The following is an 18774-nucleotide window of genomic DNA, read 5'->3' as shown; positions in this document are numbered from 1 at the left end:
TCACTGAATCACCTGTTACTTACCTAGGCCTACCACTCACATCTACAAGGCTTGGTATAAAGGATTGTTATCCTTTGATTGAGAAAATCACTTATAGAATCCAAAACTGGAAGTCTAGAGTCCTATCACATGCAGGAAGACTTGAGTTGATCAACTCAGTGCTTAACACCTTCCATGTCTACTGGTCAAAAACTTTTGTGTTGCCAAGAATAAATTTGACGGTAACAAGAATCTGCAATGATTTCTTATGGAGTGGAGTTGATAGAAACTCTAACATGCACCATGCAAGCAAGAACAAGACAGCCCTCACCAAGCCTGAAGGAGGACTCAACATTCTTGACCTCAAAATTTGGAACAAGGCATCATATTGTGGTCTAGTACACAAGATAGCGAGAAAAGGAGAAAGTCTTTGGGTACAATGGATTTGGAACCAACAGTTATTAAAGTGAAGAAATTAGAGTATGCCTATTCCAAAAGATTGCTCGGGTTTGGAGAAATGTACTACAAATGAGATCATGGCTATGAAGTTTATAAGATACAAAGATTGCCTCGGGAACTAGCACATATGTTTGGTATGATCCTTGGTGCCCAACAAACTTCTCATAAATGATAGTATAGCAAGAGTTCAAATACAAAATACCACTTTGGAAGCACGAGTGAAGCGACCTAATTACGATGGTACATGGAACAACATAGTTTTCTGGCATGCCGAAGGAGAGCTTAAAGACCAAATCATGACTACGAGATTAATAACTACATCCGAGAAGACAAAGTAGTCTGGACTTTGGAGCCGAGTGGAGCATATACCTCTAAATCTGCATACAATGCCCTCAGAATCCCAAGAGAGAAGGTGAAGTGGTTTAACCTTGTTTGGGGAAAGTTTGTACTTCCTAAACACTCATTCACCACTTGGCAACTCATGGGTGGAAGTCTCCCAACACAAGACAGACTAGTAAAGAAGAAGATTCTACAGAGCTCCAAGTGTTGTTTATGCAACAGTTCAAGAGAAAACTCCAAACACCTCTTCTTTGAATGCCCATATAGCAGAGAAGTCTGGACAGGTGTCAAAAGCCTACTGGGGATTAGATTACAGGGAGATTCAAATAGAGAATGGATGCTACTGATGAAACTAAGTGCAAGAAACGATATAGAAGCCGAGATCTTGAAAACTTATGTGTGTGCAACCTTAGTCACCGTGGAATGAAAGGAACCAGAGAAGATTCGAGAACACAAGCAAAACCCAAAGAAAGATAGTGAAAGAGAATCTGATTAAGGAAATGAAAATTTACTTACAAAGTCAGGTTAAAGATGTTCAAGACACGATCAAGGGAAGAATCCTCATGGAGAGGGTAGGAATTCGAGTCAATTTCAAGAGAAAAGAGCCCACTCCATGCTCATGGATCAAGCCAACGGAAATGCAATCAAACTAAACTCGATGGGGCTATGAATGACTCAACAAATGGTATTGGTGGGGCAATACTGAGATGCAGATGGAGAAATCTTACTAGCCTACACTGGAGAAGGGGGCATGAGATCCGTACTATACCAGGAACTCCAAGGGATTCTTTATGGTTTGCAAGGATGCACATTGCTTGGGAAAAAGGAGATTGTGGCAGCATCTGACTCTCAGAGTGCCATCAATATTCTGAAGGGTATAGAACCACCACCTTGGTACTGTATGAATACAGTCCTAGCTATTAAAGGGCTAGCACAGGGGTTATGCATTTCATACATACATGTCTACAGAGAAACAAATAGGGTAGCTGACTACCTAGCCAGCATGTTTAATGGTGAGAGATGTACCTTCTTTATACCTCCATTGGATGAGAAACTCACTATGTATGCCAAAGAGGATAAAGAAGGAAAAAATTTCATGAGATTTTAATGGCAGGTCAGGGTCTGCCTCAACCCTAAACTATGTTCTAAAAAAAAACTTATAAGACGCTTCCAGTAGTTGACTGTTTACCAGTGCCCGTGTGGACTGCCGATTGGACAAGTTTTCCCTTGCTGTACACGTCAAGTACAACTAATACGGGATAATTCACCGCCTAGGATTGAACGTACAGATAATGTACTTTCTTGGGGTACATTTGGATTTACACTAAACATGACTTCAGGGATTCTGCAGGTATGGAGATCACAAGTTATAAGGAGATCCAGATATACTTAATCAGATCTGTAAGTTAAACACATGATTTTTTCTCCAATTCATACATTTTCTAAAGAGCATTTCTAGCAAGATCATTGGATTATATCCTGTCACGTATATCTCATCGACACCGATTAATTATGGACCCGGTTTTTAGGAGTCTGCCTATGAATCTATAGTTATTTGAATCTGTGATTATTGTTTATCGAGTATAGCTACTTCATTAACATTTCTAACCAATAACAAGTTTACAAACAAGACAGAACCATGAACTGTAAGTTTGAGAATGTGCTAGTGACATTTCTTTAAAAAATTTAATGAGTGTAAATTCATATAGTTTCGACTATTAGTAACTAGTTACTAGTATAATAGCTAGTGGAACTTTTTCAAAATCCTAGCCGGTTCTATCATTGTTAACATTGTCTGATCCAGCTTAGCCGTTGTAGTAATAGTCTTGTACCTGCTACTAACCCTGAATATAATGTACTAAAATGCCTGCTTCAACAATCAAAAGAAAACTTTTTGGATATGTACAACAGAAATTTATTAAAGATCCCTGCACTTAATTTCACTAGGCTACGAAAGCTTTCGAACTTTTTGATGAAACTGACCATCCTCAGAAAGAGTACAGTATTGAAAGTGAAGTGTGTATCTAAATATCTAATTACATGCTATACTGCAAGTCTCCAACTCGTTCATGGAACTACAAACTCATAAACTGATAAACTCAAATTCTATTCCAATACAGATTTACTCATAAGGTCAAAAAACTATTTTTCTCTCTTCTAATATCTAAATGAACTCATCAACCAGCCTTCCCAGATCAAATTGCCCATGACAGCATTCCACAGCACTTACTACCTCTTGGAAAGTAGACACATTACATGGAACCACCAGTCCATCTCTTTGCTCATAACCAAACTCATTCTGTGCCTTCTCTAACAACATTTTGAACAAAGGGTGAACAAGGAAGCTAGTTGGAACAACAAACCGTTGTCTCTCCTCTCCAACATAAACAGCAAAGAATCCTGTTGGTGTCGTGGATGTAGGTGAATCCTCCTTATCACTGAGCAAGCATTCATAATTAGATGGTTTGCGACCACTACTTCCTATCACCTTAACCTTCTTAGCTAGTTTCTTCACTGACTTCATCTTCTTTCCAAGCATGTTGAGTGAAGATGGATGAGAATGGATATATATGGGTGATAGAATTAGCATGGGAGTTAAGGTGGGAAGAGAGGCAGAGAGCTAAAGAAGAGATGGTCTCACAGCTATTGATATAGAATATGATGAAAGCCTTTGTGAGCCATTTGTATTGTGCTATGATGGAATGTCACAAGCAGGATCCCTTTGACTTCTAAGAAAAACCACTATGGTGTGATCGTTTCTTTGTCTTTTCAGTGATTTCTATTTATCATTACTAGCCATTTGTGCAAGCTCCATGAGCGTGAATCTTTTTTTTTTTTTATAAATAGATTATTTTTTCTTGATAGGTCAAATTTATTTTATTTTATTTGTTAATTCTTATTATTAATGCAAAATCCAGAGTATGCATGCTGCATGTGTACTCTCCCATCTGGGCCTCCACCAGCAAAAGGTGAGGGTGTATTGCCCCACAGGCCATAGAAGTCTTGAATCTAGAGTCCTGAATCCAACGCACCGGTGCACTCTAGAATCGCTATATTATTAAATGAAATAAAAAATAAATAAAAAGTAAACACTTTCAACATGAATGTTGCCATTTAATAAACATTTATTTCAATTTCTAGCACTCTCAATTACATTTTAATTTTAAGAAGAAAAAAAACAATGAAAAAACAACTTTCTTCTATTAAAATTTTACATTACGGATCTATCCTTATCTTTAATTGAATTTACTCGATTTTTGTGTTTTAGATATTGTAAATTAATAAAATGAGAGAGGGTATAATTGGAAAATATAATGTTTGAAAAAAAAAAAATCTTTTACTTTTCCAAACACGTGGGCCACACGTTGGGTCATGTGTTTGTTGAAAAATTTATTGGATTAAAATGACATATCCTTACTTCAATTCAAATTTACACTATTGGATTTTGAATGGATTGTAATTTTTGAAAAAAAATGGTAAAACTGGAAATAAAATGTCCCATTGATAGAAAGTACAACAACTAAATTACTTTTTACCCCATAAGGTATAACTTATCACATTCTATGGATTTGAACAATATTTGAAATAAATGAAAAATAAAATGGATAAAAGTGGAAACTGATAATGTAGCTAGAGGAGTTTTCTAGTCGCAATTACTGCCTTAAACACATTTTTATGTAGGGGATTAGAACATCTCTAAACTCTAGGTGGTAGCAAACAACTCTAGGTAATGGCAAATCCAGCCGCAAACGACTTTGTTCCATCCGTATTTACAAATTTGGCATTTCATTTGCGGTTGCAGCGTGACACTCAAACTGGTGCACAGCACTCGAAGTTTTACATGTTTTTTTTACCACCCTAAATATAAACTTGTTAGAACCAGATGTAATTACGTTACTGTTCATAATTTTCTGCAACCTCTTAAAGAGCTCAACAGACTATTGTGTCAAGAAACCGAAAGTGTCGAAATTGAACGGAATGAAACAATACTGGTTACCCCTACAAACATCTTTGTGTTTCTCAATCTTCCATGTCGCTACTCTATTAGTTGTTTCTCCCACCTCAAAAACTCCATTCCCAAGCCCTACCAACGAAGATACTCGAGTTACATCAACACACGCATGGTTCCCCTCAAACCAACTGTAAATCAATACATCCGCAGGCTGAAACATCGATCTACCCTCATTCGGATAAGTGAGAAAATTAACAGAAACATTTTTTTTTCACTTGTACCTCAGCCCTTCAAAATACATCACATCAAATGTCTCTAACATGATCATGTCGATAATTGAAATCTGAAAAATATCTACAATGTGCTGCATGATCCCCGAAAGCATCCCATTTACTCTTTTTGCAAACAGGGCATAGATCACCGTCAGAGTATAAAAGAATTATGAGACGGTACCGAAAAATAGAACGATGCTCCACCGGCGACATACACTATCCAACTCCCTCTATCAAAATAACAAGTAGAAAATATTTGGTGTGTTTTGACTGCAAGCATCCAATAACTACTTTTTTACGAGCATATAACTCAAACTCCCTCTCAAAACCAACAACAATCTTACTGTAGAACGTTTCCGTCAAAAAAATTTGTGATTTTGAGGAGACGATAGCATTTACATCAAGAGAATTGAGATTAAAATCGGGTAGACAAAGACTCAATATACTGCTAACAACATTAAGAATCTCATCCAAATGCATTGAACCACAAATCTTAAAAATGTGGTTCTGAAGTTCAAAAGTCTGACAACGGGAGGCTATAAAAGCAAATTTAGAGATATCAGTGACACAATAAATACCTAGAGTTTAACATGTTGTGTGTGTGTGAATACACACTATCAAACTTGTTCACATAATTTGACAATTTGTGAACACCACCTAGAGATGCTCTTTCTTACTAAGGTATGTACCTGTTGATCTCTTTTGCGTGGCATGTGAATTTATGCGTTGTCTATGTATAGTCATAATTTGAGATTTTGAAAATTTTTAAATTCCGAATCGTTGAAACACCAGAATTATGTCCGGAATTCCGATAAGATTTAAAAATTAACACTTTTCGACCCTATATTGATATTTCAATTCCGTTTCGGTTTTTTCAAAAACCAAAATATCCTGTACCAGCGGAATTCCGAAATTTGGTTAGAAATTGTAAACACTGTGTATACTGTATAGTTAATCTATCCCAATCCATTGACCATATCGAATCCATAATGAAATAGTTGAAATCTTCGGCAAGGTAACGAGTAATAATAACTACAAATATGACATGCTAAAAGTTAGTTTTCTCAATAGACAGAGAATTGAGTTTCGCCGTCACGAAATTGTGTGTCCGGCTATCCCAAAAAAGTTAATGTTGTGCTTCGAGATTATACACACCCACCGACATATATGTGCCAATACAAATCGAAGATTTACAAGGTTTCTTTTTTTTGGTAAAATGATAGTAAAAGTGTAAAACCGGGATATTTCTTTCTTTTGTGGTAGGGAAAGACCAGCTCATTTATTTCTTGCTTCTTTTGTTGTTCTCACCCCCCTCGTTGCTCTCACTTGTTAGATTCTCCACTAACAAACAAGATACGGCTTACTTCTAAGTTCTAACCACTATAAAATTCTCAAGGAACAAAAAGTCCTCCATATCATGGCCCAGTTATCTTATAAACCATTTAAAGTTACTTATTCCAACCAACATGGTTTCCACTCTCCAGTCACTATTTAGTTCTTGACATTATATGTATCAAATATAGTGGAAAGGGATCCCACATTTAGAGTAGAAGAATGGCATGGTAATGAAAAGAGGTTGGCAGGAGTTTATTGACCTTGGTGGGAGGCATGAATTGAAGCAAGTGGGTGAGGTGGAAATTTCGACAAGGAAAATTTAGTAGGTCATCATCCGAAACTCAAAGTCATATGTTACTACTGATATATTCCTAACTTTTTTTTATATATTCCTAACTTGAGGGGTGGAAATGTGCAATATTGTAACAATGAGATTTACTATGACCATTGACATAAGGATTGGCTCCGCAACTATGGTACTATCAAGTATCAAGCGCATAATAACATTTCAGCCAAGTCCAACAAAGCCATAAGTTAAGCCAAAGTTTGGGATTTAAGTTGCAACTCTAAATACGCCTCAGAGAAACCTCAAACATTTAAGCTCAAAATATGTTCAGAGGCTCATAGAATTTAATTCTACCAGAAGTCCAGAACAAACTTCTGGTTAGGCCGCTGCTTTCACTGAATCCTAACCCTCAACGTTCTTCAAATTTCTTAATCGACTTAAAGTCAAAAGTCACTTGTAAGATAGAACATGTGAGGTGGAAACAGAAGAGAATGAAAGAATGGTTGACCTAGAGAATCATGCCACTCACTCACCTTGTAATATTCGAGTTTCTTACTTGGAATGGCCGGCGCAACATTGATGGCTGCAATCAATTGACTGACACACTAAAAGTTCTTTTGAGAGAGATTTGTGCTTGGAAGTTGGAAGTCATAGAAGTCTGAAAGCATGGGTTGCTTATTTAGCTTTAGGTGGAGATTATTGACCAAGACGGTACAGAAAACGTACTGAATGTATCGTACCTTTGTAAGAAGAATGTAAAGTTGGCAGAAGACTTCCTACAAGACACATTTTAAGTCTAAGCCTGCACACTTTTTTAAAAAATAAAAAATAAAAATGTATAACGTAAATAAAAAAAAATTGAATTAGAGCATTCCCACAAGTTATTATTTTTTATCTCTTTTCACCTCCTCGTAGGCAGTATTTTTACTCTTTTCCACCGTTTTGGTGAAAAGTAAGGTGCCTAATACAAATGTGAATATTAATCTCGGACGGGATATTAGATTCCGTCTGGACGTAAAAATCGAAAAAAACTCCGGATGTAATGAAACATCCCATCTAAATTTTTTTTTTAAAAACCGAAAAAAAGGCGAAAAATCATGCGAGACGAGACGGAATGAAACATTCCGTCCGAAAAAAAAAAATGTACACACATACACACGAGACGGAATCTAACATCCCGTCCGAAAGTTCACAACTCAGCCACTATCTCGGTTGAAGATTTCACCTTCATTTTGACTTGGGAAAATAGTCACCTTAGTATTCACCTTTGCATTGAGCAAAATTTTGAACCATTTGGAAGTGAATAAAGTCACAAACCCACCATAATGACTTGTATTGGGAATGCTCTCATAAAACCTCGGTTCTAAATGAATTAATCACAGAAAATAAAAAAACTACTTAACAGCGATAATGTTCTTATATTTACGAAACTCGAGCTAAAGCATTCCCTATTTACAGCATTTTATTAATATGAATTTTCATGCATAGTCATATGGCCATCTGATTATCCTGCTTGTATAATCAGCGCCTGACAGATTAAATATTAGGAAGGAAAAAATCATGCCGCCCTGCCCATTTTCTCTATATTAACTTATAAATTGAAAAGTAGTACGTTGGTAACTAGCATTCTGACGACTATGGAAATTCTAATTCGAGATGTAAAATAATATAAACCAACCTGGCAACGACCAGATTGTGAGTGGTATTAAATTGTATAATGAGGTTGAATAGTATTGTTCAAACTAAACGTTTGTCATGTCCGCCACTAAGCTTAGATCCACTTAATATTTCTTTCATATTTTCAAAATCTAACATTATCAAAACAATTTTGTCAGAATATAGGTTTAACTGTTTAAGAAAATTTGTCCAAAATCATGAATGCTTAGAGAATATTTTTTTTCTTCCTTTCCTTTCGTTTTCTTTAAGGTTTTCAGGCAAACTCGTGTCAAACTCGTTGAGGTTTACAATTGGCAGTTGTGGAATTGATCATTTTGCATCCACCGACTCTGAAGTCAGAACTACTCTTTCGACATGTTGTAGGGCTGAGAAAATTCTTGTGGGCAAAGAAAATTTAAGAGCAATTGTAGGGACCAAAACAAGAAGTCCATGGATTTCCACTTAAATATCATATGCTCATATCAGTCAAAGATTTTGAGGCCTTTTTAAAGCACAAATGCAAATTGAATATTATGTAAAACATACCAAAACAACGAGACAAGAAATAATACACCAAGTTGTGCTTGCGCAACTGGACTAGGGTGATTTTGAAGTAGAATAGGGATGATTTTGAAGTGTTCCACCTCCAAATACCCTGGCAAAGTTTTCACTAAATTTACATCCTTTTTCTTAGTTTTTTAGTGGTGGAAACATCTACTCTGTTTAGTCCAAAACTATTTTAGTCTAGCCAAAGTTCACTGACTCTGCTAGAAAGAAATGGGAATACTGGAGTGACCAATAAAACCAGAGTTGCATGGGATATATTGTTTTTCTCAACTTTCCAAAAGCATTTTAACATTATAATAAATCCATGGCACATTTCGGAGTGAACTTTGAAAGGATCATTCAACATTTTGCGAACCACCTCACCTTTAGCAGACAAAAAACGGTGCTATGAGTTCTTACCACCACGATCTGACATGAGTGATGCAGCAGCGGCAGCAGCAGCAGCAGCAGCAGGGAACAACCCCAGCAGAAACACCCGGTTTGGACAAGTGCAGAAGCCTGTGATACACATAAAAATCGGTCCAGTACCAAAAAAAAATGTTAGTATTAAAGAAGAGAAATCTATATTTTGTATTCCAAAAATTGATCAATTCAATCTCTATTAGTCTATTCTATTTTAATCTTGCTCTTTAAAGACGTAAAAAATGCAATGACCATCCAACTGATGAAACATTCTTCGGTCTAAGACCAAATGTGACCAAGCAGGGTGTTCCAACCAACAGTGTTAGCTAGCTCTGACCGTGACTATGATTAGATTTCTCATGATTAAGCATTTTTGACAAGCATCCTCGTGTTATGTTGAAAATTTATATGTGCAAAACGCATTATGCAAGCACATATGGGACTGCTAGCAATTAAATATGGCAAATTGCTTAGTAATTACTCTTTTTAAGGGACACAAGATTCTTACGGTGCAAGATATTCACAGAAGGATGAAACAGCTGCAGCGACTTCATTGTAGTTATCAGCAGCTGCAGGAGCGGTCACTTCAACCAATTGTATACCAGGTGTCACTGGAATGGCCTCCTCAACAGCATGGAGCTTTGGCATTTTATGAACTGATGTCACAGAAACCTTGAGCTGGGCACTCTTTTGAAAATGGAAAGAAAATCCCACCTTGAGAAGCTCGTGATCTAACTTGTAACCAAGTGAATAGAAGAAGCGAAGCATGTTCTTGCTTGCTTTGCTTTCTACCATGGCTCTCACCACAACAGAAAGTTGCTCAGCACCAGCACCTCTCATGGCACCCCCAACATGTCGAACAGTCCTACACATTACATAATATATGAATTCTTACCTAATTTACATGCTTTGATCAGATGCTACAGTAATATTCCGACAACAAATGACGCCTTACCAAGTCGGTCCAGATTGTTCAAGGTCACACAAAAGTCGAACTTCTGACGATACGGAGCCTGGAAAGAAATTACCTTTGTCTTAAATATGACTATTTTTACATTAGTATAAAATAGGCATAAAACATATAGAAAAACTCATTACCACGTTTAGAGCTAGTACAACACAAAGAGCTGAAGTACATTTAAATATATTAGCCTTACAGCGAGTAAAAAAGACATACAAAATCTAGTCATAAAGCCATTCATAACAATCACCAGATGCTCTAAAAATGAACATTGCAAAGGAAATGCTTGTTTCTGCGGCATGTAAGCATAAATGGATATAACTAGAGACACAGCCAAACCTTAACCCTTCAAAATAGTCATTCTTTCGGTGTGTAGACATAACAAGCCACTCGCAAACAACCTCGTAGTGTTACGCTAAATCATTGACAGTCACCTTATATCGGCATATAAGATGTATAAAGGTGCATGGAATCACTAGGTCGAGTGTTATCTTAGTAGATTCAGGATAAAACTCCTACAGTAAGCTCAATCAGATATTATTAGGAATTGATTTGATATGATTAGCAAAAAAGTATTTAGTTTCAATGTTGAGTCTTTGTGATATCTATTTAAAGTTAGTTACATGATCCTTGTATACAAGGTGCGACACCCGCTCCGGAACCTCGATTCCGCGCTGCCCACTAGGATCCTCCTTGGAACCTCACTCCTAACTAGATGGGATCTCACTTCTTACCAGTTGGGATCTCGTTCCTAACAAAATTGGTTCTATTTCTGTATGATATAGCTTGTTATTAAATATTCATTTATTTTAAATTAACCCTTTTCATTTTATGTAATAAGTTAATGATAAATTGATGTGTGTGACATTTTATAGCAATATAATGGATTTCCCCGTGTTATTTATAAGAAACCTAATAATATGTTCACTATTTTTACTACAAAAGGTGTAAAAATACAAATGGAAATCTTCCTAGGAAAAGGATGTAGAACTCGTATCAACAATGAACTCCGTTTCATATTTGTCATGTTTTCAACAATATATTCTATGGTAACCATTTTTATTTATATATATTTTTTACACATATCAGACAGACGCTCCTTAGGCGCTCCCTCTCCTATGTCTTTTTTAAAACACCCGCTTCCCCGCATCCGCTCCCAATCCCGCACCCGCACCCGCACCCGCACTCGCTCCTGCTCCGTGCAACTAAAATTTAAACCGATTGAAGTTATTCAATAAGTCATCCAATTGTCAATGAATTATTCTTGTATCCAAATTGATATTGGTATCAAGAGCTTAGGTTTCGATCCATGGGTTTAGTATTCATATTTTGTTTGGTTTAACCTTTAGTAGCAATAATGTTGATTTCCATGCATCCTCAATCCCATCACTATGTTTGAATCAAAAGTAATTATTAACCATTTTAGTCAAGGTGACGACTTATCCTCCAATTAAGACATTGATAAACCTATCATGCTAAATGGAACACTCAAACCAGGTTATGATTTTTTATGAATTTTTTTTGTCGTCGTTTTTTGTTTGGTGGGTTTAGTGCTGATTCTGGATATGCAAACCTCCCCATGGTTTGATATACTCCGTTGATAATGCAACCTCACAAAGAGGAGCTTTTTTGTTGTTGTATGTGATAACTATTGTATTCAATATAATGTGAAAACCCTAACTATTACATGCTTTATATACCACATACACTTGCAAAGACCTAACTACCCTTACATAATATTCTATATATCTAACACCCCCACTCAAACTCATGATGTATAATATCAAGACTCAAGAGTTTGCCAACAACAAAAACAAAAGACACTACATTTCTTAAGCCATTACGCTACTGCTACTACATTGCCACTGTCGTTGTCATTGCCATCAACTACTATGCCATTGCCATTATATTGCCACATCATTATTGCATTACCATTGCCATTACCATTGCCATTGCCATCAACTACCAATCAATACTACCGGCTGCGAAAGAAGGAAAGAACACCGGCTACAATCCAAACGCCGTACACTAAGTACAGACTACAAACAATCCAAATGTTACTCATACTGCGAACTTCCAAATACTACCAACGATACCAACTTAACACTTCCCCCACTCAAGTTGAGCATCCAGAATACTCAACTTGCTACTACCATGCCATTACCTCTGCCACTGCCACTCACTGCCACTGCCAACTTCGGTTTTCCATTCTCCCAGCCTAACCAAAACAAGAAAACAAACGACCATCGACAATCCCGATAAATTGAAAAACAACAAAAAGTTCGATGCGACACCATGCACCACTTTCAATCAAAGGCCCCAATTCACCATACAACAAGTGCAATCCATGCCCACAAACCACCGTGCAAACAATCCCCTTCATTTGCCGTTTCCATCTATGGAGCATTTCATCAAACAAATAAGGTTCACAAGGTGAACCACTACCCAAAGTGTACCAACACTCACTTTATCCATATTATGAACCCATGAACTAACTGCCACTGCACCCATCAAATTACATTTCAAATGGTGAACTTCCAAATACTACCAACGATACCAACTATCAAACTTGTTGCTGGAAAGGAAAAAGAAAAACCTTCAATCGCTGGTTGCGGAAACGAACAATTTCTATCACTAAACAATCACTTTTATCTCTCTCTATCTACTTAACATACAGAAACGTGCATCTCAATTGAACTATATGAACATTTGTCTCCTGGCGGCAGTGCCAATGGTGGCTACCACCGCTGGAAACCCAATTGATTTTTTTTTTTTTTGCAACTACTAGGACCGAAAGCTAGTTCTGATACTATGATAACTATTGTATTCAATATAATGTAAAACCCCTAACTATTACATGCTTTATATACCACATACACTTGCAAAGACCTAACTACCCTTACATAATATCCTATATATCTAATAGTACGTTATGAAGAGGAGTCCATCGTTGTTGGTGCTATCTCAAAAAGAGTTTTCTCTAAGGGCCTGCTTGATAAATTTTCCCACTTGTTGGGTAAATAAATAATAGAAAAATAATTTCCCACTTAAAAATTTGCCAGACAAATATCTAATTGGAAAATTTTGTTTTGTCGCTGCTTGTTTGCACAATTGCATCAACTGGCAAATGAGAAACAAATGCCCAAATACATTCTAATTTTGTAACTTTGTAACTCGATGTTTTTATCAAACAACTCTAGAACTCATCATTCAAATAAATTATTCGAATATCCCCAGCTAATATGATACCTTCAATACAATTGTTTTCATGAAAAAACATAAATTCCCATCAATTAAGGCTAGAAAACCAATCACCTTGATTGCATTCTTGATTTGAGAAGAATCAGGTTGGCCATCATTCTTAAGTTGGAAAACCAGTGTAAACAAGACAAACATTGGTTATATATTAACTCTCAAAACTATACCAAGTAAACCAATTATACCAACCAAACATCTAGTAAGTATCAACCTTGTTCAAAGCAACAACTACAATTTTCTAGCCACGTCGCATTCCAGGGTCCATAGACTTCATTTGCTCCAAAACGGAATCAACATCTTGTTTATTAAAACAAACAAGCCCAATGATTTCCCAATAGAAACACCATAAATCAACACAAACTCTTCATTAGAATTACTAAGAGCATAAATGGGTACACCAGCAAGACGCTCTTCAATAGCCTCAGTAGCTAACGCGAGGTCGAAACAATGAATAGGCAAGGATTGGGTATGGTTAAAAGAAAGATTAGCCCAAAGGAGCTTCTTCTTGTGTTTGAGTAAATGAAGCAGAAGTGAAATTGGAAATGGTTGTTTCAAGAGTAAGTTTAGTTTGGTGGATAATGGTTTGGAAGTGTGGGTTTTGGAGGAAAGAAGAACATTGGTTTTGGATATGATGAATGGAGTTTTGAGAGAGAGAGAGAGAGAGAGCGGAAGAGAGAACTAGTATAGCAAATGATTTGCCAAATTATGGATGAAGTTTCTGGCAAAATATATCCACCCTCAACTTGGATATATTTTTCCCGCATCAAGTGGGAAAACTAGGTCACGTGATGAGTTTGCCGGCAAATGACAAAAGAGTTTGTCGAGTCCTCAATGGTACCAAGCAATGGCAAATGCCCTTTTAAATAGGAAAACAAAATTTGCCAGCGGGAAAATGCTGTTATCAAGCAGGCCCTAAATACATAGTCAATTTGATTAAATTAGTTTCCATATAATAAGTTTCCAGTTCATCATTGTAATCTTTATATATACCCAAAGGGTCGAGTGTATTATGTATCTGGATATACAAACATACTATTAAAAAACTAAACATTAACCTCAATGGGTGCATTATCTACAGTGACTCAACATATAAACTAAGCCCTTGATTTGTACCACTCGAATCAAATCAAATCAATTCCTAATAATATCTGAATCTACTAAGATAAATCTAGACCTAGTGATTCCATGCACCTTTATACATCTTATATTCCAGTACCCTACAAACAACCTCCTAGCATCGCTCTCGGTCATTGAAAGTCCTTTATGTCCGACAAGCGACGGTGATACTGAAGCCATTGGATACCTATTATGGTATTTTCCTTTTGCACTTATCCAGAAAGGGACTGTATGGACAGTGGTTTTACTAGTAACAGAGAACAGACCTTCTATACTGTCCACACCTTGGTCCTATGTTTTTGGTTCAGATGGAAGCATAGAGATATTTGACCATAACCTCCACCCAAAAGTGCAAAACCATCAAGTATGAGAATTATGAACATTTCTAGAAACCTCCCCCACCCTCACTTAAAGAGCATATCTTTGTCATATGTAAGTCCCTTTGAGGAAGGTGCGTGTTAAATAAGGATACTGCCTGCAGGGAAAATCCTGGAAGAAATGGCAATAATGGTATTTAGAAATTCTTTAGGTCAGTTTATTGCAGGTTTCACTTTCTACAAGGGGATTGCGTCGAACAACATAGCTGAACCCTCACATTTTGTACAGTAATAAACAGGCTAAGAACCTTCGTATTTCATGTTTGGTGATTTAGAAGGACTGATACGCGATAATCAAGAATATGTAGGAGACAACTTCATAAGACTGGAGGATGAACTCAATTTACCAGAGCTGCGAGAATGAGTTGACACTTGACACATTACTCCAAGATCCACCAGACGAATTAAGTAGAGTCGAGGGTATTTGAAATCACTCCTTTTCAGTAGCTTAAATAGTTTATTATTGATTCATTGATGATGTTTACACACATGACCCCTTGGCTTGAGATGTAACTGAACTCGTAGTTATTATATAACTAAATAAACAAAGAAAGAAAGTTGATACTTACCAAGATTCGGTCCACTTTTTAAGCATAACTCGTGAATCCTAAACCGTTCCTTAGGAACTCCACAAAGACCTTGAAGGAGAATCTCAAGGGCTTCTACATGCTGCAAGTCAACACTCACACGTTAAAATCACTAACTCAAGACGGTGGTCATCAACATACTGCAAGAACCAAGAACTACTACAGCGTAAAACTAGTAAAACTAATTTTGTTTGGTAATAAAATTTAACAAGAAGAAATATGATATGGTTGGAGTAAACTTAAAATTACACCTGTGCCTCTATAATTCCTTCAACGGCACACTCCATGCGGCTCTCCATTGTTCTAGTTCACACTCTACAAAAAATAATATTTGAAAATAAATGATACAGTAGAAACAATTGGGTAAATTTTGTTAAAAGTAAAACACATTTCAGTAATTAATGACGTGGACGCGAGGAGCGTAAATATTTTGCTAGTGAGTATAAGTTTAATTTAATTTTACCTGGCGCTTCCCGAAATTACGGATGCCGAAAATGTTTAAGGAGTGAGAGGACCAGAAATTAGACCAAAATCGAAGGATATAAAAATGTAACTAGCTTTCGAACCCGTCCTACGAACGGGTGCCGTTATATTAAATTATTGTAAAAATATTAGCAACTATGGATGAGATATGAAAATTATATTAATCGATTCAAATTTCTTGCACCACTTCTATAAAAGGAAACATCAACTTCTTTTTGTTGTTAGGTTTAATAATGAAGTTTGATTGAAGTTTTGTGAAAATGCCTAATGTGGCGAAGATAATAATGAAGCTACTTGAATAGCATGACATTCTTAATCATAATAAAACAATTATGATAAACATTACTTAAAATGCAAAACTATATTTGTCGAGACATTTATTCCCCCCTACATAAATACAAACATGTTTTAGGGTTATTAGTTCAATGCATTTGCATCAAGTTTCATTTTCCATTAATTATTCTTTGAGGTTAGTTCAATGTAGTACATTACATTCGTTTCCAATTTCTTATTAATTATTCTTTGAGGTTAGTTCAATGTAGTTGCATTAAGTTTCCGATTTCCGTTAATTATTATTTGAGATTAGTTGAGGAATTGCATCCATTTTATAATTTCCGTTAGTTATTCATTAAGGTTAATTCAATATAGTTGCATCCAGTTTTTTGATGTTCCATTAATTAGTCTTTGAGATTAGTTCAATGCATTTGCATCCAAGTTCCAATCTCCGTTAATTACTTTTTGAGATTAGTTCAATACATCCGCATCCGGTTTCTAATTTTCCGTTATTTATATTTTGAGGTTAGTTGAATGCAATTGCATCCAATTTCATATTCCCGTTATTTATTTTTGAGATTAGTTCAATGCAGGTTGCATCCAGTTTCGATTTCGTTAATTATTATTTGCGGTTAGTTCAATACATTTGTATCCAATTTTCAATTTCATGTTAATTGTTCTTTGAGGTCAATTTGCATCCAGGTTTACGATTTCCAATTAATTATTCGTTATTAGTTTAATGCATTTGCATCAAGTTTCCAATTTCGTTTATTATTTGGTAAGATTGCATTTGCATCTAGTTCCCATTTCTAGTTAATTATTGTTTGAGGTTAGTTCAATGAATTTGCATCCGGTTTTGATTTCCGTTAATTATTTCTTGAGGTTAGTTCAATGCATTTGTATCCAATTTATTATTTATGCATTGAAATGAGGTTAGTTCGATACAATTACATCCGGTTTTACGATTTCCCATTAACTATTCTTTGAGGTTATTTCAATGCATATTTGCATTTAGTTTAAATTTCCCACCAATTATTTTCGAGGTTAGTTCAATCTGCGGTTGCATTCGATTTTTATTTTCTTTTAATTATTTTTTGAGTTTAGTTCAATGCATTTGCATCCAGTTTACAGTTTCCCATTAATTATTATTTGAGGTTTGTTTGATGTATTTGCATACCCTTTCACGATTTCCCATTAAATATTTTTCAAGGATTTGCATCCAATTTCTAATTTTTTTTTTAGTTATTCTCAAGTTAGTTTAATGCAATTGCATCCAATTCCTAGTTAATTACTTTTTGAGTTTAGTTTAGTTTATTGTATTTGCATAAAGTTTTCGATTTCCCGTTAATTACTCTTTAAGCTTAGTTATGTATTTGAATCCAGTTTTCTATTTCTTTTTAATTATCCATTATGGTGTGTAATACCAACTTCTACTGATCCATCTGTAGTGTCCTTGCAAACATGACATAAAAAATAAATTATATTTGATTTACTATGTTGGATCATCAAAGATTATCCAGTTCCCGATTTCCCATTAATTATTCTTTAAATTATGCATGACTCATTATGTGGAATCTGCAAAGATTATCTACGAATGGGTATTGTTATATTAAATATGCATAACTATTATATATTAATATTATATTGATCACTCATCCAAATTTCTTATAATGTAAAAACCTCACTTTCCATTTAAAAAAGAACTCACATTTGATAAAACCCTTCAATTTCATTTTGTTGTTTAATAATAGAAGTTTGATTGAAGTTTTGTGAGATTGCCTAATAAAGCGAAGTTCATATATATTGAAGCTACTTTAATAGCAAGGAGTTACCAATCATACGGAAAGAGATAAGATAAACACAATTTTAAATGCAAAACTATACTTATCGAGACATTCTCACAACATATAATTCAACTATGTTTTGAGATTACTTCAATGCATTTGCATCCAATTTCTGATTTTCCCCTATATTTTGAGGTTAGTTCAATGCAATTGAATCCAATTTCCGATTCCCCATTTTTTTAGGTTAGTTCAATGCGGTTGCATCTAGTTTTTTAATTATTCTTTGCGGTTAGTTCAATACATTTGTATCCAATTTTCAATTCCCTATTAATTGTTCTTTGAGGCCACTTTCAATATTTTTATCCAATCTGATTTCCCATTAATTATTCGTGAGATTAGTTTAATGCATTTGCATGATTCTAATTTCTTATTTATTATTTGATAAGGTTGCATTTGCATCTAGTTTCCGATTTTCCGTTAATTATTGTTTGAGGTTAATTCAATGAATTTGCATCCGGTTTCAATTTCCGTTAATTATTTCTTTGGGGTTAGTTCAATGCATTTGCATCCCGTTTATTTTTTTTAAGATTAGTTTAGTGCGGTTGCATCCGGTTTCGATTTCGGTTAATTATTCTTTAAGATTAGTTCCACGCATTTGCATCATGTTTCCAATTTATAATTAATTTTT

The 18774-nt window shown here is 35.5% G+C and overlaps 2 protein-coding genes and 1 long non-coding RNA gene across 3 annotated transcripts; all 3 read right to left on the bottom strand.

The window, feature by feature from the left end:
• Nucleotides 1-2656: 2656 nt before the first annotated feature.
• On the bottom strand, nt 2657-3576 carry LOC147489301 (auxin-induced protein 15A-like). The gene has a single exon (XM_086571670.1). It carries the CDS (start codon nt 3365-3367, stop codon nt 2942-2944), a length of 426 nt encoding a protein of 141 aa, XP_086427796.1. The 5' UTR covers nt 3368-3576; the 3' UTR covers nt 2657-2941.
• Nucleotides 3577-9070: 5494 nt separating this feature from the next.
• Nucleotides 9071-16099, bottom strand: LOC147489299 (mediator of RNA polymerase II transcription subunit 18-like). Its single transcript, XM_086572771.1, is given in 7 exon segments — nt 9071-9296; nt 9298-9343; nt 9756-10112; nt 10203-10260; nt 15529-15628; nt 15798-15861; nt 16010-16099. Coding segments are annotated over 6 exon segments (675 nt in total). The 5' UTR covers nt 15846-15861; nt 16010-16099; the 3' UTR covers nt 9071-9230.
• On the bottom strand, nt 11971-15521 carry LOC147489300 (uncharacterized). The gene is made up of 2 exons (XR_015202166.1): nt 13524-15521; nt 11971-12783 (listed from the first exon to the last, which is right to left on the bottom strand). It is a non-coding gene; the product is annotated as an uncharacterized LOC147489300 (long non-coding RNA).
• Nucleotides 16100-18774: the final 2675 nt, after the last annotated feature.

The sequence above is a fragment of the Coptis chinensis genome, chromosome 7, assembly GCF_015680905.1.
Source record: "Coptis chinensis isolate HL-2020 chromosome 7, ASM1568090v1, whole genome shotgun sequence".
In the NCBI taxonomy this organism is placed as follows: domain Eukaryota; kingdom Viridiplantae; phylum Streptophyta; class Magnoliopsida; order Ranunculales; family Ranunculaceae; genus Coptis; species Coptis chinensis.
The sequence above is the reverse complement of the archived record's forward strand: the minus strand, read 5'-3'. Positions and strand labels throughout refer to the sequence as shown.

Bases quoted from the DNA above. Each gene is read 5' to 3' on its own strand.
- LOC147489301 (XM_086571670.1), bottom strand. From the start codon at position 3,367: ATGCTAATTCTATCACCCATATATATCCATTCTCATCCATCTTCACTC.